This window comes from Amblyomma mixtum, chromosome 2 (genome assembly GCF_055824585.1).
Source record: "Amblyomma mixtum isolate Tamu chromosome 2, ASM5582458v1, whole genome shotgun sequence".
Taxonomy (NCBI): Eukaryota; Metazoa; Arthropoda; class Arachnida; order Ixodida; family Ixodidae; genus Amblyomma; species Amblyomma mixtum.
This window is the reverse complement of record NC_143013.1, coordinates 222,946,927-222,974,802: the sequence shown is the minus strand read 5'-3', so window position 1 is coordinate 222,974,802 and position 27,876 is coordinate 222,946,927. Positions and strand designations below refer to the sequence as shown.

Here is a 27,876-nt window from a genome sequence, read left to right as displayed (position 1 = left end):
TCCATCAATAAGCTTATTCACACCAGTAGGAGCAACAGTTATAGGTGGCATGAAAACATAGTTGAAGTGGTGAGTTGTAGGCATATGTATACATCAGATATGGGTGTAAAGTTGTCAGTGATTACGCGGTTAAGAATCGTGACGCGAACGTCGGAAGGGATGAGGTCGCCTAACGGGTCAGATAACGCAAAACTATCGTCGGTGGAAGGATTAATGACCCGCCAGAATTTTTGACATTGGTGGTTACATGTGAGTGGAAGTGCTTTTAGCGCTTTTGAGCGCCTGAACATACATGTTGGAAGCCGCTGAATACGAAGTCCGATCGCTCACTAGTTGGCGAGAACTTTGCGATGCGGTAGAGGCTTTCTTTTTGTTAGATAAACGTTTAATGTGATTATTACACTAGGGAGCTATTGAGTGGGTGGTAGCAGTGCGTTCAGGAGTGTATTGTTCTGTGAGTTGGGTGATTATAGCTGTGAACATGCTCCAGTTGGTTTGAATGCTGCGGACACCAAAGCTATGGGAAAGCATCGATAAAAAAAAATAGTTCATTATTTATCGCCTGAAAATTTGCTCCATTGTAGTCTCGTATTACTATTTTTTTTCTTTTTGTTAGTGTTCGGAGTGGCTAGATTAATGTCAGAGTGCATTAGCAAGTGGTCGCTGATGCCTGGCAGGTATGTAATAGGTGAGACTATGTCAGATCGATTTGTCAGGATTAAATCTAGCGTATTAGCCGCGTTGGCTGTTATAGTCCCTTGTGAGCACAAATGCACTAACGAGAATACTGAGCGCACATCTAAAAATTCGCGACTTCGAGACGAGAACGGGGACATTAAAGGGGAGTTGGTATCCCATGTTATCTTCGAAAAAATTAGATCGGCAAATAAAACAATACTGAAATAGATCATGGTGCTTTGTTTTTAAGTGTTTCCATAAAAAAGTATGGCAACAGATAAGGAAAGGCTTAGGTGATCGTGATCGAGGAGGTTAGACTGAATTATAGTGCAACAGCTTGAAACAGGTCTTCACATCATTCATATATACTAGAACATTGCAGGAGCCCGGACAAAGCAAAATTACACAAATTACGTTTGAATAGAGATCATGGCAGGAAAGTGGATGAAATATAGCTAAAAGAAGAATTGTGAACCGAAGCAAAGTATGTAATGAGCCAGAAATATGCATATCAAAGAAGACACTGCACTGAGAAAATGGACAGCATGAAATAAATGAGCAGCACAAGAGCAGCGTACAGGCCTTTATCAAAGAATTTATTTTTTGTTTATTTACCACGTCCTGGTAGTGTTAGCTCCATAAAGCATTATCAAAATTATCACAATTTTCAGTTTTATTTGCTTAGGAGAACGTTAGAGCAATAAGAACTTGGCTCATAAATGCACCCCAAATATTGCCATAAATCATCGTACTCCTGGGCCACAAGAGCTGGGGCTTCATGAGATAATTATTACGGTGCATTAACGAAAATTTCAACATGCCGTCAGCATGCAAAGATTTTATACTGGCGCTGAAAAAACCGCATTTTTTTAATTTTCGCTGGCAGGAGGGAGTAACTTTCTTGACTGCGCTGCTTTCTTCCTAAGCAAATGAAAGACGTGTATGCCGAGCAAAAACAATTCGAAAATATGTAGCGTAAGATATAACACTAATGCACTGTGAAGCTTGATGCCTTATTGGTCCAGTAGAGTGGAGAGCTGGGCGAGTTAATTGGTTCACGATTGCAGAAAGAAAACCAGCGCAAAAGACGGGGACACAGAACTCGGAACACAGAATACAGGAACACAGAACACAGCGTCGTCCTGTGTTCCTGTTGTGCGTCTCCGTCCTTTGCCCTTGTTTTTTTTTTCCTTAATTGGCCATGCACTTGTGGCAATTTAAGTGCACTTCCTGTGAATTTTGCACAAAAGTAGTGTATTTTTGCATTCACCTTTTTTACACGCTGAGTTGTTTTATCTTTTGGTCACTTCAGAAGGGAGGAGTTAGTATAGAAGTAATTTACTTGGAGAATACAAGGAAATATATCTTGCGATGAATTTTCTCATATTTTAATTCTGCCTGATGGGAATGCATTACGCGCCATACGGTGTTACTCACAACCAAACGCCCAAGGCTCTAAGTTGGGCAAAGCATGTATCATATATGTGGAAGTGCGAATATGGCTGTGGTGCGCTGGGCGTCTTGCATGCACAGCAGGAAGTGATTTGTGTCTAGACCATCCAGGAGGGCATGTACAAGGACGGGAGGATAGTACAAACGCTAAAAAAAAAAAAAAAAGCTAGCTGGGGCTAGAAACGCATTTTTCGTTCTAGCAAGTACCAACGTTGGGGCAAAGCAACCAGTTTTGGGCGCCTTGTAAGAAGAAAGGATGGTTCTGGGAAGCGGAGGCAGGGCTGCGTACGGCGCACGCGAGGTCGCGGGGTCACGGAGTAGCGCTGCAGCAGCACATCGGGAAAAGGTTAAATTCTTCCACTCGCCACTCGCAGCGCACCGCAGAGCCGGCAGCCTTCTCTCTTGTCCGCCTACCCGGCAGGTTCCGGCCGGGGAGACGGACAATAGTCGCGGGCCAGAGCGTAGGAGGGGGGGGGGGGGGCACCACATGAAAGGCATTAGAAGAATGTCACTGGCGCCTCCACTACGGCTCAGCTTGTACTATTCTGGCGCAGTGCTGCGTTTCGCCGTAATCGCTTGTCAGCAAAGTGAACACAGCACCGTGCCTTCCCGTGAATAGTACAAGCAGGGACGTCGCGGCCACATCGGCATTCGTAGTATAGCGCCGCCCTGTCGCTTATTTGCTCGCTTATACTCTAACAAGTCAAAAAGTCTTCCTGTTGTGGCACGCCATCCATGGCTTACGACACCACGTCTGTCATTCCCCTTCATAGCGTTTCTCTTGCTATGGAAGTATTAGCCGTTGCGGCCACCAATTCAAGCAGCGAGAAAAATTTCAGCGCCGCAGGATTCGTAATGAAAGAGCGCCGCTCTTGTTTCGATCAAGCCATCATCAATGAACAACTTGCATATTTAGAGTGATAAATCTATACCTTTATGCGTTGTGTCTTGTGTATAATCCCAAACTGTGATCTGGAATGCGAGGTCAAAATTTGAATGTCATTGAAATAAACTCATTTTCCTGAAATTCTCTTTTTGTGTCGTCGCCGCTTTGCAGGTCGGGCCGAGCACGAGCGTGCTCAGGGTCCTTCAGTGTCGGGCCGGGCTTCCTGTCGGTAGGTTAAGTCCCGGGCCGGGCGCGGGTTCGAAATTGCGGCCCGTGCACAGCTCTATTCAGAAACCTAATCACATTTCCTTTTGTGAAAAAAGAGCTATGTGCAGAGTTTAAATGGTGCAAGTATGAAGCTACAATGAAGTCAATTACAGACTTCTGTGCAACAGCTAGAGGAATTCATCTTCAGACATGAAATGTCTGAAGATGAATATGTACCAAACACATCGAAACATCAGTTGTGATGCCTGAAAAAAGATGTACTGCAACATATAAATACTCAAGTCTCGATAAGCAGGAATACTGAAGGGGAATAAAAACAGTTTTCTTTTGTTCGGGCTCACGCACCTGCTACAAACATATTCTTTATACATAGCAATAAAACTTGAAATAACTGTTTAAGCAGCCTTTTGGTCAAAGTATAGCTAAGTATGACTGAAAGGAGTCCGCAAGAAATGCACGGAAGCAGGCATGCAGTGTGACAGCGCAGCGCGACAGGTGCGCTTTTTAATCTCGCGCGCGCACTGAAGAACATGGGTTTATGGTTTATTGGGGTTTTAACGTCGCAAAACGAGTCAGGCTATGAGGGACGCCGTAGTGAAAGGGGTTCGGAAATTTCGACCACCTGGGGTTCTTTAACGTGCACTGACATCGCACAGTACACGGGCCTCTAGAATTTAGCCTCCATCGAAATTCGACCACCCCGACCGGGATCGAACCCGCGTCTTTCGGATCAGCGGCCGAGCGCCATAGCCACTGAGCCACCGCGGCGGGTCGAAAGACATGACGGGGACACGCCGAGGAGGCAACACTGCAGTGCACGCTGCCTCCTCGCCTCTCGGCTCCTCGCGAGCAGCCCCGTCCGCTGACGAGCGGTGGCGGGGGAAAATCTAGGGAAAACATGCCTGTCCCCAACCAAACATGACATCATTAAATATCACGTGACCTATGACGTCACGCGTATGACGTCATATTTTTTTGACCAATCAGCGTTTCCAGCCTGCCTACCCGCAAACGCTTGTACGACCTGTAAGTCGTGGCAACCGAGCAGGGTCGCCTCCCAGTCCTCCCGGGTTGGGTTGGGGATGGGGGGAATAGCGGGGTTGGAGGGGCAGGCCCACACCATGTGATAAGTGTCAGAAGACACTGCACTACAGTGTGGGCAGCTGCCGCTAAAGGAGGGGTCAAAATGTTTTAGCGCTGCCGGGCACAGCAATGTATTGGTGAGAAGGTGGAGAAGGAGCCGCTCATCCGCCTTCTTCAGGCCTTTACATGGGCTAGGGTAAAGGCGATGACAATTTTGATAATATGTTGTAATATCTTTGAATGTATAGACCGGATTAAAATCGGGTTCCTGATCGGATGGGGAGGAGAAAACAGCCCGGTGAGAGAGCGCGCGGGCGGCTGTGTCTGCTGCCTCGTTTCCTGCCAACCCCTGATGAGCAGGGGCCCATATGAGGTAACGGTGTGCGGGGTCCGTATCGCGTATGCAATTTTGGTATATTCGATAGGCTAGGAAGGGAGTGCAGCCTTGTTCGACGTTCCGACAGGCCCCTCGCGAGTCGGTGTTTATGTATTTTGAATTGGAATGTGAGGCCGCGAGAGCAATCGCGACCTCTTCTGCTTGTGTTGCACTGCGGGCTCTGAAAGTTAGGCCGTTAACTGTGTTGCTGTTGTGAACTACCGCGGCCGTGTACCATCCCCCGTGGTGAGGGCCGGAGGCGTCCACGTAGTATACACCTGTTTTGTTGCCATAATATCGGGCTAGCGCTTCCGCTCGTGCCAGGCGCCGACCATTATGGTCTTCATGTGACATGTTTGCTGGAAGAGGCCGCACGTGGAGGGCACGTCTCCACAGTTCCGGGATGCGAAACCTGTCTTCCATTGGAGGGGTGTGTTGGATATGGAGTCGAGCAAGAAGGCGGCGACCCGACTCCGTTAGCGACAAGCGCGTGTACTGGTTTGTAAGGTGCGCCTCCCGGAGCTCCCGGAAAGTATTCACCACCCCAAGAGCCATAAGCCGGCTGTTTGAAGTAGTGATGGGGAGGTCAAGGGCACGTTTAACAATTTTGCGAAGGATGACCTCAAGGGCGTCCTCCTCTTGTTTCCGTAGTGGAGATAAGGAGTCGAATAGAGAATTCGACTAGTTACGAAGGCGTTTGCCAGCCGCAAGGCATCCTTACTTCGTAGCCCTCCGCGTTTGTTGGAAACCCGGCGGACCATGCGGCCCACCTGGACCCCCACCTTACGGAGTTTGGCCAATGTAGTGTCTGGCCGCCTGTGTTTGTGGATGTAGAGTCCGAGTACCCGTATCTCATCACTTTCGCGTATGGGACCACTCTCAAGAGAGAGAGATATTTTAGTTTTGCACTTCTGTGAGGGGCGGAGGTGCACAAATTCCGATTTTTGAGGGGAACATTGAAGACCGCAGCGGCGGGCGTAGCGGTCTACTATCGTCGCCGCTGTTTGCAGGCTGGTTTCAATGTCTCCTGTGCTGCCCTGCGTGGCCCACAGAGTGATGTCATCAGCGTACAGGGCGTGCTGCACGCCGGCGACACCACTCAGCTGGGCCGGCAGGTGCATCATGGCCAGATTGAAGAGCAGCGGGGAAAGTACCGCGCCTTGAGGGGTTCCCCGCGTGCCGAGTAGGTAAGGACCATGGTCTCTATCTTGAATTCGAATGTAGGATTGACGATCTATTAAAAATTGGCTTATGTATTGGAATGTATTGAGGCCACAGTCGGTGTGACTTAGGTTAGTGAGTATGATCTCATGTGTTACATTGTCAAATGCCCCTTTAAGATCCAAGGGGAGTACTACGCGGTCATTATGGGGGCATTCGAGGGGGTCAAGGACTTCCCGATTGAGTTGCAGGAGGACATCCTGTGCGGATCTGTGTGGGCGGAATCCGAACATGGTGCTCGCAAAGACTTGTTTGTTTTCAAGATATGTAGATAACCGATCCCGCACCATCGTCTCCATTAGTTTGCCCACACATGAGGTGAGAGAGATGGGGCGGAGGTTATCTGTGTCAATAGAGGGTTTACAAAAGTAGGTCTGGTAACAGTGACAGGCACGCTGACCTCGCTTGACCCCGCGGTGGCGGCCATCTTTGGATCGCTTCGTCCGTCCGCTCCATGTCCGTCCGTCAGTGCCCGCCTTTGTGTCCGTGCTTGTAACGTTGTCGCCAAATGTACTGTGCGTGGAACGGATTTTCAATGTCAAGCGAAATCCTTTCCTGGTCTAGGGACCTTTTTGTCCCTGACGATTTCTGCCAGCGACGGCTAGAGGCATATTTTGAGAGCCAAGGCGTGGTGTGATGCGTTATAGTGAAGTGTTTCCCCACATCTCTGCGTATTGCAATAATCCACTTCTTTCTCAAAGCCGGGTTGCTTGGCAAACCATGGAAGGAGACCTGCACAAATAATAAACAGGTTTTGTCAACAAGCACCACATTATAGCTGTGGATGCTATACTTTATAGCAATACTGGAAAATCTGATCACACGAACTCTTGCGCGAAGCAGGCATGGCGCGGTGATAGCTGATTTTTAAAATTCCTTATCATTTCAGCACAGTTCCCTTTTCCCGAGGCCGCCCATTTCAGCTCTTGCATATGAGGTTAAAGCTTGAAATGTCTACTAAAAGAGGAAATAAACAAGAAATCGTCATCTTTACGAAACGAACTGACTTTTCGGGTGGCTGTCAACTAAGAAACCATCATGGGATTCGAGAAAACCCACTAGAGTGAAACGCAAGCTTCGTTATTTTGTGGATCGCGCTGGCAAGTATTCATAGCCACAGACTACAAACCTGAGCTGCGCGCTCTGGACGCGTACCGGACTTCGCACGCGTCATCAGGCGACAACATCTTTTGAAATGGGCTGGATGTGAGCATGACGCTACACGTGTGATGCCTCATTTTTTCCTGCTTTACCGGACGCCGCGGCTTTGGCAGGCGCTTTTGTAGCGTGAAACAGGCAGCTTGGGCGCCCTAGGCAACCATTTTGCCATCTGCACAATGCACGGCCATTTCACACAATGGTTTGAAAACTAGCTTCGGTAATCATGCCCTTGTAATAAGTCAAATAGAGAATGGCGAATGCAATCCACGTACAACAGGCTCCAACGGATCTATTCGAGCTTTAGCGTTCGTTACACATGTATTGCTCCTTCTCCAGTGTCATTTTCCATCTCAGCACAAGCTTTCGTGAAGTTCACAAGGCTCCATTGCACACAAAACAACCTCGCTGTTTCAGGTGATCGCGATCGCGTTCTATGAGCTATCTCCCAGTCAGAGGTACAGTCAGGCCGGAATGAAACGCGAACACGCATATGTCATACATTTCTGCTTTGCAGCGAGATATTTCTTTACAACCTATTTTCGATTATGCATTTCAGTAGGCCCTTTACCCAGACACATGAATCAGGCTAGTTGTACACTTCAGCTGAAAGTACGCAGGTAAAATATTTTGTTTTCCTGACATGCTCTGTTCGCGTTTCATTCCGGCCTGACTGTACATGCCGTAATGCTTGACATGCTGCAAGTGACACTTGTAAAGCCGATCAAGAATGCAAACGAACGGTCGTATACACACCTTGTTTCCGTGCGCGTCTACGACGCTGCGCTGGCTGCAGAAAGGCACGCAGCAACATGCTGGCATTCCGAATGGAGCTTGGTGCTAGCACCGACTGTTGTGATGCCAAAAAATGACGCAATCACTTGCGGGAATTCCAGTGAAGCTCGCTGTGCGTGCACGAGTTCCATGAGGGCTCACGTTGGCGCGTACTCTCCGGGTACAGTGAACTGTCCTCCGAGTACTCCGGGCGGCGCGGACGGACTGAACCAAACATGGCCGCCGTGCGCTGTTCATGTTTTTCTCACTAGATGGCGCTAACTTTTGTAAAGGGTCTATTGGTTTGCCAGCTTTAGGAATAAAAGTGACCAAAGCCGTTTTCCATTCGATTGGCAGGGGGGTGTCCCCGCGCCAAATCGCATTGACGTATTCCAGGAGGGACTGGTATGCCAAGTCGGGCAGGTTCGTCAAAAGCTTGACGGTGACCTTATCCCGTCCTGGCGCAGTGCCCCGTTTCATTTTGGCGAGACCCGCCTGCAGATCATGGAGCTGGAAAGGTTGATCCAGCTCCGTGTTCTCTCTGCCTGCATAAGAGTACGCAGATCCACGGGGGTCTTGGGCTGTACACAGATACTGGTCCCGATGTTTCTGTGCCAGTTGAGTCGTGTTGCCAGGAAAAGCGTGCAGGGCTCGGTGCAAATGTTTTTGTGTTTCGGTTCGTGTTTGGGTTGGGTCGATTAGGGCTCGAAAGAGACGCCACGTGTTTCGGCTGGACATTTGTCGCGCGGCCGTGTTGCATCTATCTACCTAGTTGGAGTCGGCGAGTTGGGCCGCGTACTCTGCCGCTTTCTGGGTAAGCTCGGCAATTCGAGCTTTAAGCTTTCTATTGTGTTTCTGGCGTCGCCAACGGCGGACGAGGCTGCGACGGGCTTCCCAGAGGTGTAGAAGGTGGTTATCCACGTCCGTGACCGCCTCTGAGAGCTGGATGTGTGTTTCATGCGAGGAAAGGTGTGCCAGCAGCTGTTGGGACCATGCTGTGTAGCCTTGCGCGGAAATGGGTGCATTATCAAGTTAGTTAAATTTTGCCTGAATTTCGTCCAATCTGGGATATGGGCTTGTGTTCTGGGACGCTTGAGGGGGCTTGTGCGTAGTGTCAAGCCTCTATAGGCTTTTTGTCCCCGCTACCCACATAATTGATGTGAAAATAAACCTGAAACCTGAAACCTGCGGTGTTAATGATGCAGTGGTCGCTACCGAGGGTCTCCTCGGTGTTGAGCCAGTCTGCGTGTCGTATGTTGCGAGTGAAGGTTAAGTCCGGACACGTATCCCGTGTCACGGAATTTCCTAGCCGGGTTGGGTGGACAGGGTCCGTGTGGAGGGTGAGGCCCAACGTGGACGCAAGCTACGCCAGCTTACGCCCGCGCGACTCCTCCTTGCGATACCCCCACTGCTGACTGGGAGCGTTAAAGTCGCCCACAATCAGCAGGGGATCGCGGCCCGCTACTCTCAACGCGCGGCTAAAGAGGTCCGCAAAAGTCACTCGCTTTAGTTTGGGAGAGCAGTACACGTTGAGCATATGCAACGGTGGGTCCCTGCGGCGGACTGGTAGGAGGGTCACCATTACATAAGAGTACTCTAGTTGGAGGTCGAGATCCACTAGGTTGGCTGTGTAGTCTTTGTCAACGAGAAGACAAGACGCGGGATCCTGTTGGAATGTCGTGTAATTTGAAATTGTGGCGCCCAGGCCTGGCTCTTGGAGGGCAACCACGGCTGGTAAGGACTCGAAAGTTTCAAGGTAGAGGCGGAAATTGGCCCGCTTAGTGCGGTCCTTAAAGCCTCTACAGTTCCACTGTGTTAGTGAAGTTGACATGGACGAATTGGAGATGGCGGAACTCCTTTGATTAAGGTGTCTCGCCATGATTTGAAATTCTTGGGGGGGGGGGGGGGGCGGGGGAGGGTTTGGCTGCCTCAGAGCCAGCTACATGCGCCATCAAGGGGGTGATGACGGGAGGAGCGGGGCAGCTGTCCTCATTGTCCGAATCAATAATCAGACGGTTGAATTTTGAAGGGCGGTATACGTCCCTAATGGGTCCCGTCCGACGGAGGAGGCGGGGGTTGTCCGAGATGCGTTTTGAGACCACCGCGGGGACGGCAGATATGACCTTTGTCAAGATCTGGTCCATGGCGGTCTCGATCATATATCGCAATTTAGAGGTTAGGCGCTCCATCGCAGAGATGGCTGTCACGAGGGCAGGCGAGCTCTCCGCGTCGCTCTCCATTGCGTCCGAGTTCTGCGGGCTCGGTGCGGCGGACGCCAATTTTGACTCTAAATTTTGAATTTTGTTGAGGAAAAGCTCATTCTGTGCCCGGAGCACGTCTATCTGTTTTTTGTATTCCGCGTCGAGTGCGGAGACGGTTACGGGGGAGGATGAGGGATGGGAGGAAGAGGAGGCGATCTCAGCCCAGCTGCTCACGTTTGTCGTGTTGAGGCACTGATGCCCGGGCGTCGGCAGCGCCAATTGTCTTGAGGGCCGGGAAGTGGCCAGTGTCTCTGCCGCTGGGCGGTGGAGGCGCCGTATTCTTCCCGGGCGCTGGCTTCACCGACGGTGAAGAAGGTGACGATGTCTTGTGGTCGGTGCCGTGAGCACCACGCGGCGTTCCGCCACCGGCACCTGGTTTTGAATGACTTGGCTGCTTGCCAGGTCGCTGGTTTTTTGGCACCTCTGGGCGTTTAGCCTTGGGGCCATACACCTTGAGCTGCCGGAATTTTCCCATGCAGTCGCGGGAGTTGGTACCGTGGGCTTGCCCACAGACTGCACAGGACAGAGTACATTCATGCGGCGCCTTGACTCCGTCGACGGTCGGCGCCGTTTGGCCACACAGGCCGCACTTTTCATCCGGGCAGGGGCAGGTGTCTGCTCGGTGGCCCACAGTGCCGCACCGCACGCAGGCCGGAATGGTTCTCTTGTACGCACGCACAAGGGTCACCTCAGAGTTATAATGCACATATCGCGGCACCACTTTTCCCACGAAGGTGAGCGACGCGACGTCGGATTTGCCAAGCTTGCGGATATCGGCAAGCTCTCCAGCACGCCACTGGATCTTGTTTTGGAGGGACTCACTGGTCTCGTGCTTGGCCACGGTGATGACACCGCGGCACACGTCTCCAGTGAGTTTCAACTGGCCGTACATGGAGAGCTGGCTCTTCGGTGATGGTAGTTGAGAATCCCGCAGAAGCTTGTCCGCGACGTGCGGCTCTCTGGTGCCTGCGACGATCAGGTTTTGCTCCCATGTGGGGAGCAGGCTGAGGGATGCTGCGGCCTTGGCGCCCAGGTAGGCCGCGAACGCTGCTCCCAGCTCGCCATGTTGGTAGACATCCCTGATAGCGACGGTCACCTGGGGCTTCAGTATGATGACGATGTCTTCTGGATGAAGACGCGGCAGTGGCTTTGGTTTCCAATAGGGTCCCGTCTTAGAATGGGCCCCTCCGTGAAGCGCTGCAGCGCGCGCAGCAGCGTTGTCCCGTTTTGAGCGGCCTGCCGACGTGGCGTCCGCTTTCTTGGAGGCGGCGTCCCGCTTGCAGGAGCGGCGTTCCACTAGTTTGAAGAGCCTCGGGTTCTCGATGGGCGCAGAGTCCGGACTCTCAGGCGTTGGAGCTGAAGGAACCTCGGACCAGGCCATGGCGTCCGGGTCGTAGCCGCGTTGTACTTTTTGGGCAGCCATCTTGACATGGGTGGGCGACTCACTCACGGCCGAGCGTCGGCGTAGGCGTAGGCGTTAGGCCTAGCGCCGTCGCCACGAAACGCAAGTGAGGATCGGCCCTAAAATGCGTAAATGTTGCCCCACCTGTGTGTGAGTGGTGTCCACAGGTAGCTGTCGACTTCGCGAAGACAGACGCGGCTGCGTTGACGGGGTTCCGGCCGAGGAATAGTGGCTCCAGCCAAAAGTTGGCGGAGACGATGCGCTGTACGTCCACTCGCTCCGCGCGCTCCACAACGTTCCGAAACATGAAGGCATCGGGTTTTAAGCATGAAATGCTTTTAGCTCCCGTTGTCGGCAGTGTGGTGACGTCACACTGAGACTGAGAGCCAACATCCGGGCACTGAAACGAGAGCATCCGGGCACCGTACGAGATTAACGAGATTTAACGAGACTCTCTAAGCCCTCCTACAGGACCGGCATACAAGCGCCGGTAGCTTCGCGCCGAACGGGTGGTGGCGTTCCTCCCTTCCTTGACGATGCGGTTCGGGTGTCCACCGAGATGACAGGAAATTCCTGCGCCATTTCCTTTCCTCGAAAAGCATCGCGTTCAAAGGGCAAGCATCGCGTCGAACGGGTGGTGGCGTTCCGTGGGCTGCCTGGCAGCGCTACAACACGCTGTCGCGTTTCACTCCTAAAGGCGAAGCTTAAGCTTCATTAATTAGCAGTTAATTAGTATTTAGTCATTAATCAGTAATTTGTCACTAATTAGTACTTTGTCATTACTTTCTCATCAATTATGTGTGGCGTAATCCAGTGGTGACGTCACCAGTGTCACAGGCAAAGTGGTGCGGAAAACGCTTTCGCCTCTACGCACTTTAGACAGTTTCGAACGCGCTGCATATACATTCTTGTCAGGCCTGCTTCTCGTCGTGTCCGCGTACGTTTCGTGTAATGCCCGTAAAGATTTCATGCTTACTCTACTATCGGTTACGGGAGAGGCCGCGGTTTTTTTTCACCGCGCAACCCTGCTTCATATATTGCCTGGATGCAGGGACCATACCATCGCTCACTACTGGACTTCATAAAATCAGGTAGCTGATGTCCATTACTTCTATCCTTACGGCATCCTTTACCAGAATTTTGCCCATTTATGTTCTGCGCAATAAATCTCGCTAAACAAAAGATCGCTGTTGCTAGCGACCAGCTACAAATCTCTATTTGCAGTCAGGTTCCTGTCGATAATAGTTAAAAAGTTTGCGATTATAATGAAGTTGATCACTTTAATAGTTAACATGGTCCACCAGTTTTTTAGAGCGCAGCTCTTTGGCGTCCGTTCCTGGGTTTCGCGTCGTCGTCGGCGTTGTCGTCGGCCTCGTAACCAGCTCCGCCCCCCTTTCATCCCCCCAGCGCTAGCAGCGACCGACTGATGCCGCTGACGCCGCTAGAGAGTCAAGATAACGTGACTGCATAGAACACCGTCGCCGCCATGCAGAAAGAGGAGGAAAGGGTCCCCCCCCCCCCCCCTGTTCTTGTGTGGCGGATAGGGTGCTCTTCAGTTGCCGACGCGCCGGTTATTTCACGTAGGCCCCGGCACGTCGACGAATACGTGACCACCTTCCCACGGCTAGACCTGGTTCTTAGCGCTGCGGAAGCGAGGGTATCATATTGTTTGTGTCGGCATCGGCGGCGTTGTCCCTGAAACCAACTCCGCAGCTGGGGTTGACTCACTATCGAAAAGGTGAAACAGCTTATTTGCTGCGCTCAAATTTCGCATTAGGAAGTAACGTAATCGTCGGTAATTTTTTTTTACGTCCACCAGCACTGGTATAGCTACGCCGCAAAAGCTTCTCTTTGCCTTAAAAATCTTATATTTAAAAATTAAAAATCAGTGATCTGCTGCCCTGAAATACCTGGCACGTCACTACGACGACAGGGTGCAAACATTTCGCAATGCGCTTTAAACATTCGCTTCCTCTTCCCCAGTCTTCCAATTAGCCAACCATAATTGGTCCCTTCGCCAGTGTTGCCCTGATATTGACATTTTAATTCCATGCACCCGGATGGCACAAACGCTGCGTCCTGGCTTCCCTCGTCCGACGTGCCAAAAACATCTGCCCAAGGCCAGACGATCGGGCTGCTGACCTACGCCAAGTGCGCCGAGAACTGAGTGATTACGGCTACCCCAAGCACTTCGTAGATTCCGTTCTTCAACGGTCATCACGCCCGTCAGAATCAGTTGGTCCCCTTTGCCGAGCCCGAGCCGCTATCCCGTATGTACCGGGCGTGAGCGAGTCTTTGGCTCGCGTTCTACGCACTTACGGTGTGCAGGTCGCTGATGTTCCTACGTGCAAGCTGAGGCACGAGCTGGTTGCCGTCAAAGAGAAGATAAAGAAAGAGAAGTTTCCTGGCGTCATCTACAAGATTCCCTGCGCAGATTGCAACTACTGCTATATCGGCGAGAGCGGGAATTTTGAAAGACGATTGAGGGACCACAAGAACGACGTCAGGAACAAGAGGATTGCATCTAATGCACTTACGGAACACGTGGAAGCCGCGACGCACAGGAAGAAGGAAGGTGCCTAGGAAGAAGCACCAGTCATCGCAAGAGAAAAGTGTTGGCTGTCACGTCGATATCTGGAATCCCTAATAATCCAAACAACAGGAAAAAGACTTAACCACAACGCAGGCAATCTCCCGCCTACGTACGCAAGATGCTTGGGGCGATTACTGCAACGTACTTAAGCGACGTGCTTTGGGCTTTCCGCCCAGTGATCAAGGCTTCCGCATGGAAGCCGAAACGTCTTCGTCTTCATATTTAAAACAACCTTTTGGTCCACGTTCCTTCCATTAAATTCATGAACTCTGATATTATGGTATCCCCTTTGAATGGGGGCCGGTAGCCAGTGCCACTTCGCCTACACTAAGTCAAGAACGAAGTAGCAGATGCTTGCCTAAGGATGCTCTCCAGCAAATGGTGTCGACCGATTGACTCCATTGGCTGGTGGCCTTCCTTTGAGGTGTGTTCGCCGCTCTGTTCTTACGTTAATTGTGTTCAACTTTGGTTTGGTTTTGTTTATGGCGTTGGTGTTTAATGTCCTAACGCGATCTGGCTATGAGGGACGCCGTAGTGGAGGGCTCCGGATTAGACTACCTGGGGTTCTTTAACGTGCACTGACATTGCGCAGTACACGGGTCTCTAGCATTGCGCCTCTACAGAAATGCGACTGCCGCGTTCGGGATCGAACTTCCCGTCTTATAGGTCAACAGCCGAGTACCATAACCACTGAGCCACTGCGACGGCGTAACCGGCTATAATAATATAAAGTAGCTTTTTACCTATTGCGTACTTCCCTCCTTTTATTTGCATATGATCGTCATCATCATCGTAACCAGTAGTCTGACTACGCCCACCGCAGGACAAAGGTTTTGTACATATCTCTCCAGTTAACGCTGTCCTGTGCAGTTATTGTCATCCCATTTATTCTTCGTGATGTCGACTAAGATATCATTAACCCGCGTTTGTTCCCTGATCAACTTTGCCCTCTTCCGGTTTTTTAACGTTACACCTACCAGTTTTCTTTCCATACCACGCTGTCTTGTCCTTAACCTGAACCCTTTCGTTACCCTCCACTTTTCGACCCCATAGGTGAGTACCCGTAAGATACAGCTGCTGTATACTTTTCTCTTGGGGGATGTAAACTGCCATTCATGATCTGAGAGAACCTGTCAAATGCGCTCCTCTCCATTCTTATTATTCTAGCTAGTTTACTCTCGTGATCCGGATCTGCAGTCCCTACCTGCCCTAAGTAGAGGTATTACCTTAGCACTTCCAACGCCTCGCTATCAACCGTGAACTGCAGTTCCTCCGGGACTCGGATTTAGACTCCAGATGGTGACAGCAGGAGTATACGATTGACTGTTATAGGGGATACTGTTTAGAGCTACGTTGATCAGCCAGGTCTCAGGCATGTGGCTGATCTATGGATCTTATTTAGCATTTATGTGCCGCTACGGTGGAGCAATTGTCGGCAGAATCAACAACGCTAACCCTACCGGTAGCATGCAACAGCCCAAACCTTTTAGATCTAACATTCTGCTCTGCCTAACTCACTGATCATGTTTTGCAGTGCATTCCCTGAGTGGCGTAGCAAGGTAATGTCATCAGTGAACCGCAGAGTACTAAGGCATTCTCAAATCCCCAACTGTAACAAATCGAAGACTCTCAATACTTTTGGAGACGGAGAGGCCCTGGTGTTTACTGACTCGTCAAACTGTACAGAAGGGTTATTTTACATACTTACAGTCGAGATGGGAGTGTTCCGGTCACAAAATAACATCTCGTTAAATACGCTTCGTATTCCCCAGATCCCTGACTGGGGAATAAAGTTCCGAGGTCGATATCCAGTCAGGTGGGCAGATGCGGACAACGGTGGTACGACCCACGGCAGGGGGCGGTGCTGGGCTCTCTCGCTATCTCGCAGCTCGATCAATGGAGAGGCTAAAAGCCAGCAATCCTCGAACACTATCGTGTCGAATTGGCAGGTTCCACGCCTCCGTGGGAAAGGAATGCCACGCCGTTTCACAGCCGGTGGACAGGGGGAAAGACACGTCTTCGAAGGCTGTCGAGTCGACTTCAGCACTCTATTGAGATCGGTGCCTCCATGGAAAGGAATTGCGCTGCGTTTCGCAGCAGGTGAATGAAGGGCCTTGTACTCCCCCCCTCATGTCCGAAACACAGGACTTCGGTCAATGTCGCAGTCGCCTTTCAAATAAAGTCGACAGCGTAACCTTTCACCGCATCACTCCGTCCGGCGACCCGAGGGCAAACTCGGCCACCTGACGCCGCCGCCGTCGCCAGTACCCACCGCACTTTCTTGCATGACTCATGTCTTCTTGGAATAATTCCCAGGCCCGTGTTCGCCGATCTTAACAATACCTTCCGTAAACGTGCGGTAAATAGCATTGGCGAGGTCGTGTCTCCCTGCCCGACACCATACCTTACTGCACATTTTTATCTGCCGTTACGTTTGACTATGGTGGCTGTGGAGCTGTTATAGGGATCTTCCAGTATTTCTACAAAGGCTCGTCTACACCCTGATTCCGTAATGCCTGCATGACTGCTGAGGTGTATTCTGAGGTGCTGAGGTGAGGTGTGTGAGGTGTAGGTGCTGAATGATTCAAAAGCTCTCTTGTAATCTCTGAACGCTTTATATAGGAGTTTGGCGTATTCCGCGCATTCTCTATCGAAGTTTTTTACAGTGTAACATGGCCCATTGTCGAGTGGCCTTTGCGAAACACTGCCTGATCCTTTGGCTGATTGAAGGTTGTCCTGGCTATACTACACCTTGAAGGCACCTGACAGTAAGCTAATCGGTCTGTCACTTTTCAAGTGCTTGACGTCCTTTTTCGTATGGATTAAGAAGATGTTGGCGTTCTTTCAAGCTTCCGCTAAGCTCGAAGTCATAAAGTATTGCGTACACGGGGTGGCTAGTTTTAGTGCGCTAGCACATATAGTGCCCATTCCCCGCGTTTGGGCGTTGTGTGTTTGTCTATTTGTCTGAAGCCGGTTTTGTGGGAAGGTGATGACAACACCTGTCATAGCATCTGCCTTTTTCTACTGCGCCACTGCTTACCAGCCCACCGGGTGGCTTACTTGCCAAGGTGCACCCGGTGATAGCCAGGCCAGAATCTAAGGCGCTTATTAGGCGGCGCCGCTCCTAAGCGCACCGAGCTAAGCGGAATGAGCAGCAGCGGTTAGGAGGGGAATGTGATTCGAATGATGCTTGCACGGTTGCTAAACGGAAGAAGTTGGGATGGTAATTAGGTAGTAGCCCGGTAACACCTAGTAGGTCGTAGCTCCAACTCACAACTGATGTCATGCTAGCGCACATATCCACATTTGGCGTAATTACGCACTTCGACTGACATTTTTTTTTTGCGCAGTCACTCCACCGTCCTTCCACAGATCTCCTGTTACCTGATGCTCACCAGATGCTTTCTGCGTTTGTATTGCTCCTAAGGCCTCCTTTATTTCCTCTTTCATTACTAGTGGGATGTCCGAGTGCTATGCGCTAATGCCTCTCTTATTAAAGGCCTGATTACAATGGCTACTGTATCGATTTGTGCAGAAGATCTTTGGATACGTTAACTGTCTTACTCATATTGCTTGTGACATTGTCCACTTTGTCACTTAAAGCACACATCTGATTTTTGCTTATGCCTAATGTCCTCTCCATCGGATTTTGGCTACCTACGTTCTTTAGAGCACGCTAGATTACCTCCATATAAAGCTTTCTTATGCCAGTAACCTTGCTCTTATTATCTTTGATAGCTCTGCCAGTTCTTTTCTGTCGGTGATGATAGAGGCTTTCATGCTTTTACGTTTTTTAATCAAATTTTTAGTCTCCTGAGAGGGCTTGCCGGTGACCTTTCTAACAATCCTCCCACCAACTCCTACGGCCCACTACGTAATGATAGCTATGGAAGTACTGTTCATTGCTTGGACATTAAGGTCGTCGTCCTCAGTCAAAGCCGAATATCTGTTCCGCAGCGAGATCCACTATTCCTCTACTTTCCATCTTACCACTAACTTGTTAATGGGCTTACACTTCAATAGTTTCTTCCGCTCCCTCTTGAAACCTTAGCTAATTCGAGACCTTACTATCCTGTGTTCCTACAACGCGCCTTTCCGTGGGCCTGGACATCCTGCATCATGCCAGGCTGAGCGCACAGTATGAACTTTATTTCACGTTCACTTCCTGCTCTTCCTTTTGCGGAAGGTATTAATAATCCGTAAATTATTTATCTCAGCGAACTCTACTAATAACTCTTCCCCCCGCCTGCTATTCAATTGCACGGTCGCTCACTGCATGGTCCCCAGCAACGCTCAGTCCTGTGATGCAGTGGAATGTGCTAGGAATCACTGGCCACGCCCGTGTAGTACTTGGCGACAACCTCATATATGAATACGCCAATCAACGCTCGGCCATAAAGTGAACAAGGCAACGCTCAGTCCTGTGACGCAGTGGAGGGTGCTAGGAATAACTGGCCACGCCCGTGTAGTACTTGGCCACAACCTCATATATGAATACGCCAATCAACGCTCGGCCATAAAGTGAACAAGGCAACGCTCAGTCCTGTGACGCAGTGGAGGGTGCTAGGAATAACTGGCCACGCCCGTGTAGTACTTGGCCACAACCTCATATATGAATACGCCAATCAACCCTCGGCCATATAGTGAACAAGGCAACGCTCAGTCCTGTGACGCAGTGGAGGGTGCTAGGAATCACTGGCCACGCTCGTGTAGTACTTGGCCACAACCTCATACATGAATACGCCAATCAACCCTCGGCCATAAAGTGACCAAGACAACGCTCAGTCCCGTGACGCAGTGGAGGGTGCTAGGAATCACTGGCCACGACCGTGTAGTACTTGGCCACAACCTCATATATGAATACGCCAATCAACCCTCGACCATAAAGTGACCAAGGCAATGCTCAGTCCTGTGATGCAGTGGAGGGTGCTAGGAATCACGGGCCACGCCCGTGTAGTACTTGGCCACAACCTCATATATGAATACACCAATCAACCCTCAGCTACAAAGTGACCAAGGCAACGCTCAGTCCTGCGACGCAGTGGAGGGTGCTAGGAACCACCTGCTACGGACAGGCCGCCATTGGAAACTGTGCTTGGCAGCATTTAACGCTAGAACCTTATCCAGAGAGGCTAGACCAGCAGTTGTGTTCGAGTGACTAGCGAGTTTTAAACGGGATGTCACGCTGCTCACTGAGATTAGGAGGGCAGATGAGTATATAGTGCTAAAGAGCGAGCACTTACTAGAGTATCACGGATTAGCCGACAGACGAGAACCACGTGTGGGATCCTCATCGATCAGGATATAGCTGGCAGCATAGAGGAGTTCTATGTGTTAACTAGAGAGTAGCAGTTATCGTAATTAAGCTTAATAATAGCTACAAACTGACTGTGGTACAGGCCTACGCCCCTGCATCCAGCCAGATATTTCAAACCTTCTATGAAGACGTGCAATCGACAATAGGCAAAGTAAAAAAAACAGCACATTGTACTGACGGTCGACTTCAGTGCCAAAGTAGGGAAGAACCACGCTGGGGACAATGCAGTGAGCGACCGTGGAATTGAATAGCAGGCGGGGGGAAGAGTTATTAGTAGAGTTCGCTGAGATAAATAATTTACGGATTATTAATACCTTCCGCAAAAGGAAGAGCAAGAAGTGAACGTGAAATAAAGTTCATACTGTGCGCTCAGCCTGGCATCATGCAGGATGTCCAGGCCCACGGAAAGGCGCGTTGTAGGAACACAGGATAGTAAGGTCTCGAATTAGCTAAGGTTTCAAGAGGGAGCGGAAGAAACTATTGAAGTGTAAGCCCATTAACAAGTTAGTGGTAAGATGGAAAGTAGAGGAATAGTGGATCTCGCTGCGGAACAGATATTCGTCTTTGACTGAGGACGACGACCTTAATGTCCAAGCAATGAACAGTACTTCCATAGCTATCATTACGTAGTGGGCCGTAGGAGTTGGTGGGAGGATTGTTAGAAAGGTCACCGGCAAGCCCTCTCAGGAGACTAAAAATTTGATTAAAAAACGTAAAAGCATGAAAGCCTCTATCATCACCGACAGAAAAGAACTGGCAGAGCTATCAAAGATAATAAGAGCAAGGTTACTGGCATAAGAAAGCTTTATATGGAGGTAATCTAGCGTGCTCTAAAGAACGTAGGTAGCCAAAATCCGATGGAGAGGACATTAGGCATAAGCAAAAATCAGATGTGTGCTTTAAGTGACAAAGTGGACAATGTCACAAGCAATATGAGTAAGACAGTTAACGTATCCAAAGATCTTCTGCACAAATCGATACAGTAGCCATTGTAATCAGGCCTTTAATAAGAGAGGCATTAGCGCATAGCACTCGGACATCCCACTAGTAATGAAAGAGGAAAAAAGGAGGCCTTAGGAGCAATACAAACGCAGAAAGCATCTGGTGAGCATCAGGTAACAGGAGATCTGTGGAAGGACGGTGGAGTGACTGCCCAAAAAAAAAAATGTCAGTCGAAGTGCGTAATTACGCCAAATGTGGATATGTGCGCTAGCATGACATCAGTTGTGAGTTGGAGCTACGACCTACTAGGTGTTACCGGGCTACTACCTAATTACCATCCCAACTTCTTCCGTTTAGCAACCGTGCAAGCATCATTCGAATCACATTCTCCTCCTAACCGCTGCTGCTCATTCCGCTTAGCTCGGTGCGCTTAGGAGCGGCGCCGCCTAATAAGCGCCTTAGATTCTGGCCTGGCTATCACCGGGTGCACCTTGGCAAGTAAGCCACCCGGTGGGCTGGTAAGCAGTGGCGCAGTAGAAAAAGGCAGATGCTATGACAGGTGTTGTCATCACCTTCCCACAAAACCGGCTTCAGACAAATAGACAAACACACAACGCCCAAACGCGGGGAATGGGCACTATATGTGCTAGCGCACTAAAACTAGCCACCCCGTGTACGCAATACCTTATGACTTCGAGCTTAGCGGAAGCTTGAAAGAACGCCAACATCTTCTTAATCCATACGAAAAAGGACGTCAAGCACTTGAAAAGTGACAGACCGATTAGCTCACTGTCAGGTGCCTTCAAGGTGTAGTATAGCCAGGACAACCTTCAATCAGCCAAAGGATCAGGCAGTGTTTCGTAAAGGCCACTCGACAATGGGCCATGTTACACTGTAAAAAACTTCGATAGAGAATGCGCGGAATACGCCAAACTCCTATATAAAGCGTTCAGAGATTACAAGAGAGCTTTTGAATCATTCTACACCTCAGCAGTCATGCAGGCATTACGGAATCAGGGTGTAGACGAGCCTTCGTAGAAATACTGGAAGATCCCTATAACAGCTCCACAGCCACCATAGTCAAACGTAACGGCAGATAAAAATGTGCAGTAAGGTATGGTGTCGGGCAGGGAGACACGACCTCGCCAATGCTATTTACCGCACGTTTACAGAAGGTATTGTTAAGATCGGCGAACACGGGCCTGGGAATTATTCCAAGAAGACATGAGTCATGCAACAAAGTGCGGTGGGTACTGGCGACGGCGGCGGCGTCAGGTGGCCGAGTTTGCCCTCGGGTCGCCGGACGGAGTGATGCGGTGAAAGGTCACGCTGTTGACTTTATTTGAAAGGCGACTGCGACATTGACCGAAGTCCTGTGTTTCGGACATGAGGGGGGGAGTACAAGGCCCTTCATTCACCTGCTGCCAAACGCAGCGCAATTCCTTTCCATGGAGGCACCGATCTCAACAGAGTGCTGAAGTCGACTCGACAGCCTTCGAAGACGTGTCTTTCCCCCTGTCCGTCGGCTGTGAAACGGCGTGGCATTCCTTTCCCACGGAGGCGCGGAACCTGCCAATTCGACACGATAGTGTTCGAGGATTGCTGGCTTTTAGCCTCTCCATTGATCGAGCTGCGAGAGAGCGAGAGAGCCCAGCACCGCCCCCTGCCGTGGGTCGTACCACCGTTGTCCGCATCTGCCCACCTGACTGGATATCGATCTCCGAACTTTATTCCCCAGTCAGGGATCTGGGGAATACGAAGCGTATTTAACGAGATGTTATTTTGTGACCGGAGCACTCCCATCTCGACTGTAGGTATGTAAAATATCCCTTCTGTACACTTTGACGAGTCAGTAAACACCAGGGCCTCTCCGTCTCCAACAGTATTCAGAGTCTTCGACTTGTTACAGTTGGGGATTTGAGAATGCCCTAGTACTCTGCGGTTCACTGATGACATTACCTTGCTAGGCCACTCAGGGAATGCACTGCAAAACATGATCAGTGAGTTAGGCAGTGCAGAATGTTAGACCTAAAAGGTTTAGGCTGTTACATGCTACCGGTAGGGTTAGCGTTGTTGATTCTGCCAACAATTGCCCCACCGTAGCGGCACATAAATGCTAAATAAGATCCATAGATCAGCCACATGCCTGAGACCTGGCTGATCAACGTAGCTCTGTTTATAACAGTCAATCGTATACTCCTGCTGTCACCATCTGGAGTCTAAATCCGAGTCCCGGAGGAACTGCAGTTCACGGTGGGTAGCGAGGCGTTGGAAGTGCTAAGGTAATACCTCTACTTAGGGCAGGTAGGGACTGCAGATCCGGATCACGAGAGTAAACTAGCTAGAATAATAAGAATGGAGAGGAGCGCATATGGCAGGTTCTCTGAGATCCTGAATGGCAGTTTCCATCCCCCAAGAGAAAAGTATACAGCAGCTGTATCTTACGGGCACTCACCTATGGGGTCGAAACATGGAGGGTAACGAAAGGGTTCAGCTTAAGGACAACGCAGCGTGCTATGGAAAGAAAACTAGTAGGTGTAACGTTAAAAAACCGGAAGAGGGCAAAGTTGATCAGGGAACAAACGCGGGTTAATGATATCTTAGTCGACATCACGAAGAATAAATGGGATGACAATAACTGCACAGGACAGCGTTAACTGGAGAGATATGTACAAAACCTTTGTCCTGCGGTGGGCGTAGTCAGACTACTGGTTATGATGATGATGATGATGATCATATGCAAATAAAAGGAGGGAAGTACGCAATAGGTAAAAAGCTACTTTATATTATTATAGCCGGTTACGCCGTCGCAGTGGCTCAGTGGTTATGGTACTCGGCTGTTGACCTATAAGACGGGAAGTTCGATCCCGAACGCGGCAGTCGCATTTCTGTAGAGACGCAATGCTAGAGTCCCGTGTACTGCGCAATGTCAGTGCACGTTAAAGAACCCCAGGTAGTCTAATCCGGAGCCCTCCACTACGGCGTCCCTCATAGCCAGATCACGTTAGGACATTAAACACCAACGCCATAAACAAAACCAAACCAAAGTTGAATACAATTAACTGAAGAACAGAGCGGCGAACACACCTCAAAGGAAGGCCACCAGCCAATGGCGTCAATCGGTCGACGCCATTTGCTGGAGAGCATCCTTAGGGAAGCATCTGCTGCTTCGTTCTTGACTTACTGAAGGCGAAGTGGCACTGGCCACCGGCCCCATTCAAAGGGGATACTACAATATCAGAGTTCATGAATTTAATGGAAGGAACGTGGACCAAAAGGTTGTTGTAAATATGAAGACGAAGACGTTTCGGCTTCCATACGGAAGCCTTGATCACTGGGCGGAAAGCCCAAAGCACGTCGCTTAAGTACGTTGCAGTAATCGCCCCAAGCATCTTGCGTACGTAGGCGGGAGATTGCCTGCGTTGTGGTTAAGTGTTTTTCCTGTTGTTTGGATTATTACGGATTCCAGATATCGACGTGACAGCCAACTCTTTTCTCTTGCGATGACTGATGCTTCTTCCCATGCTATTCTGTGCGTCGCGGCTTCCACGTGTTCCGCAAGTGCATTAGATGCAATCCTCTTCTTCCTGGCGTCGTTCTTGTGGTCCCTCAATCGTCTTTCGAAATTCCCGCTTTCCCCGATATAGCAGTAGTCGCAATCTGCGGAGGGAATCTTGTAGATGACGCCAGGAAACTTCTCTTTTTTTATCTTCTCTTTGACGCCAACCACCTCGTGCCTCAGCTTGCACGCAGAAACATCAGCGACCTGCACACCGTAAGTGCGTAGAACGCGAGCCAAAGACTCGCTCACGCCCGGTACATACGGCATAGCGGCTCGGGCTCGGCACGGGGGACCAACTAATTCTAACGGGCGTGATGACCGTTGAAGAACGGAATCTACGAAGTGCTTGGGGTAGCCGCAGTCACTCAGTTCTCGGCGCACTTGGCGTAGGCCAGCAGCCCGATCGTCTGGCCTTGGGCAGATGTTTTTGGCACGTCGGACGAGGGAAGCCACGACGGAGCGTTTGTGGCAAACCGCGTGCATGGAATTAAAATGTCAATATCAGGGCAACACTGGCGTAGGGACCAATTAGGGTTGGCTAATATAGAAGACTGCGGAAGAGGAAGCGAAAGTTTAAAGAGGATTGCGAAATAGTTGCACCTTGTCGTCATAGTCACGTGCCAGGTATTTCAGGGCAGCAGATCACTAATTTTTAAATATAACGTTTTTAAGGTAAAGAGAAGCTTTTGCGGCATAGCTATACCAGTGCCGGCGGACGTCAGAAAAAAAAAACAGGTGAATCATGTTAACTATTAAAGTGATCAACTTGATTATAATCGCTAACTTTTTAACTATTATCGATAGGAACCTGACTGCAAATAGAGATTTGTAGCTGGCCGCTAGCAATAGCGACCTTTTATTTAACGAGATTTATTGCCCAGGGCATAAATGGGCAAAATTGGGATAAGGTATGCAGTAAGGATTGAAGTAATGGGAATAAGCTAGCTGATTTTATGAAGTCCAGTAGTGAGCGATGGTATGGTCCCTGCGTCCAGGCAATATATGAAGCAGGGTTGCGCGGTGAAAAAAAATCTCGGCCTCTCCCGTAACCGAGACTAGAGTAAGCAAGAAATGTTTACGGGCATTACACTAAACGTACGCGGACACGACGAGACGCAGGCCTGACAAGAATGTATATGCAGCGCGTTCGAAGCTGTCTAAAGAGCGTAGAGGCGAAAGCGTTTTCCGCACCACTTTGCCTATATGACACTGGTGACGTCACCACTGGATTACGCCACACATAATTGATGACAAACTAATGACAAAGAACTACTTAGTGACAAATTACTGATTAATGACTAAATACTAATTAACTGCTAATTAATGAAGCTTAAGCTTCGCCTTTAGGAGTGAAGCGCGACAGCGTGTTGTAGCGCTGCCAGGCAGCCCACGGAACGCCACCACCCGTTCGACGCGATGCTTGCCCTTTGAACGCGATGCTTTTCGAGGAAAGGAAATTACGCAGTAATTCTCTGTCATCTCGGTGAACACCCGACCGCACCGTACAGGAAGGGAGGAACGCCACAACCCATTCGGCGCGATGCGTTGCCCTTTGAACGTAAGGCTTTTTGAGGAAAGGAAATGGCGCAGTAATTCCCTGTCATCTCGGTGGACACCCGAACCGCATCGTAAAGGAAGGTAGGAACGCCACCACCCGTTCGGCGCGAAGCTACCGGCGCTTGTATTCCGGTCGTGTAGGAGGGCTTAGAGAGTCTCGTTAAATCTCGTTAATCTCGTACGGTGCCCGGATGCTCTCGTTTCATTGCCCGGGTGAGTGGAATTCAGTGCCCGGATGTTGGCTCTCATTCTCGGCGTGACGTCACCACACTGCCGACAACGGGAGCTAAAAGCATTTCATGCTTAAAACCCGATGCCTTCATCTGTCGGATCCTTGTAGGCTTGAGAGCAGAGCAGTACCACAGTAAGTGGCGAATGTCGCCTTCGATGTCCTCGCGTTTACACATCGGACACCCAGGCCGAGGAAAGAAATCTCGGTGCTGAGGCCATTTCCTAGTTACGGCAGGTGCGAGGGCAACCCCGATCCGGATCCTCCGAAGGCCAACCTCCTTTGCACGGCTAAGACCGCGGTTGAAGGTTACCGCACACGGAGGGATTAGAGCACGTGTGCGGAGCCAGAGGTGTTCCTCTCTTGATAAAAGGACGGTAATAATAATAATAATAATAATAAAAGTTAGGAGACACTTTGGCGACTAAAGTGGTGCAAGGCGAAAGCCTGAGTACAGCATTCTGCCATGAATGTGGTTGTGAATGATGATTCAAGTGCTGCCAGCGAGTGAGGCGTCCATTGGCTGTCTGCTTGTGTCACTGATGTGTGGTTAAGATGTTTGGCTTCGCCTGTAAGAGTGGAACGCGACAGCGTCTTGCAACGCTGCCAGGGAGTCCACAGAACGCCATCGCCCATATGGCTCTACGCCTTGCTGGACGGTAAATTTATTTTTGAGGAAAGGAAATGTATTTCTCTCGCATATCTGGGTGGACACCTGAACTTCGCCGTAAGGGAAGGGGGGAAGATGGGAGGGAACGAAGACGCCGTATTATTTAGACGCGCCTTTGTTCATTCCAAACCATTCAGCTGGCATGGCGCAGTGGCTAGCGTGCTTGTGTAGCACTCCGGAGACCCTGGTTCGGTTCCCCAACTCGACCAATTTCGTAATCGGTTTTATTTATTTATGTGTTTTCACTAGAAAGGTTAATTAGGCTATTTGATATTTACATTACTGTAATTCTATCCATCGTGTTCTGTCATTCACCTGTCAAATGTTGGAACTGTCTAGGATGTTGGGCACACTGTATACGAAACGAGGAACTACTATTCGGGCAATGTCGAACTGGGTGGGGAAGTGGGTAGTGGTGGAGGGAACGCGGCTTCGGCCGCTTATCTGTATTTTGAGCAGTGTCTGCTCCCGCGGGCGCGGTTGTTGCTGCGACGCGCGTCTTTCTTTCTTTTCTTCTTGATTCTCCTCTACTTTTAATTAGGCTAATTTAATAATTAAGCAATCAACTAAACTCAGTCCCACTTAGTTGGAGCATCACTATACGATCCATTTAATTGGTTGCATGGTTACTTGCCAAAGTACAATTGGCCCCATTTGAAATTCGCGAATTGTGACGTCACGAGCGTTTTGACCAATTGAAAAGCGTGACATTTCTGTTGACAAAACCTGCTTACAACGATGAGGCAGTAAAGGCTTCCGCCTTAATAAAATATCATCCTGGCTACGCCCACTGTAGGAGAAAGGCTTCTCCCATGTCCCTCGAATTAACCCTGTCCTTCGCCAGTTGCAGCCACCTAGGGGTACACCACAGGGCGCGGTGCTCTCTCCCCTTTTATTCAATCTGGCTATGATGCACCTACCGGCCCAGCTGGGCGCTGTCGCCGGTGTACAGCATACGCTGTACGCCGATGACATCACCCTGTGGGCCACACAGGGTTGTTTTGGAGACATTGAGGCCAACCTGCAGGAGGCAGCGACCATAGTGGACCGTTATGCTCGCCGCTGCAGCCTCCAATGCTCCACCCAAAAGTCTGAATTTGTGCACATACGCCCCTCACCAAAGTGCACAGCCAAAATTTCATTGTCTCTTAAGACAGGTCCAATCCCTGAAAAAAAATCGAAGTCCGGGTACTGGGGCTCTTTATACATCAAGATAGACGGTCAGAAACAACATTGGCCAATCTCCGTCAAATGGGGGACCAGGTGGGCCGCTTAGTCCGCCGGGTTTCTAACAAGCGCAGGGGGTTACGATGTAAGGACGCCTTGCGGCTGGCGCATGCATTTGTAACCAGTCGAATTCTATATTCGACTCCATACCTCCACCTGCGCAAGCAAGACGAGGATTCACTCGAAGTCATCCTCCTCAAAATTATTAAACGGGCTCTGGACCTCCCCGTGAACACCTCCAACAAGCGCCTCCTGAGGCT

At 50.1% G+C, this 27,876-nt stretch overlaps 1 protein-coding gene across 5 annotated transcripts in view; it reads right to left on the bottom strand.

Moving 5' to 3' along the window:
* The window catches only part of LOC149362718 (uncharacterized), a 143,477-nt gene extending 131,033 nt beyond the window's left edge, over window positions 1-12,444 (bottom strand). The window contains exons 1-2 of one of the 5 annotated variants that reach the window (XR_016289041.1): window positions 10,292-12,443; window positions 6,325-6,656 (exon numbers count right to left, since the gene is read on the bottom strand). Coding sequence is in view for 3 of the 5 variants with exons in the window: in XM_089573188.1 (XP_089429314.1) it covers window positions 6,526-6,656; window positions 10,292-11,540 (1,380 nt within the window). In the remaining 2 variants the exon portion in view is untranslated. Of the gene's footprint in view, window positions 1-417; window positions 6,657-7,838 lie in introns of those variants that run through there. The other 4 variants (XM_089573188.1, XR_016289042.1, XM_089573187.1 and 1 more) reach the window with 4 other exon arrangements.
* Window positions 12,445-27,876: the final 15,432 nt, after the last annotated feature.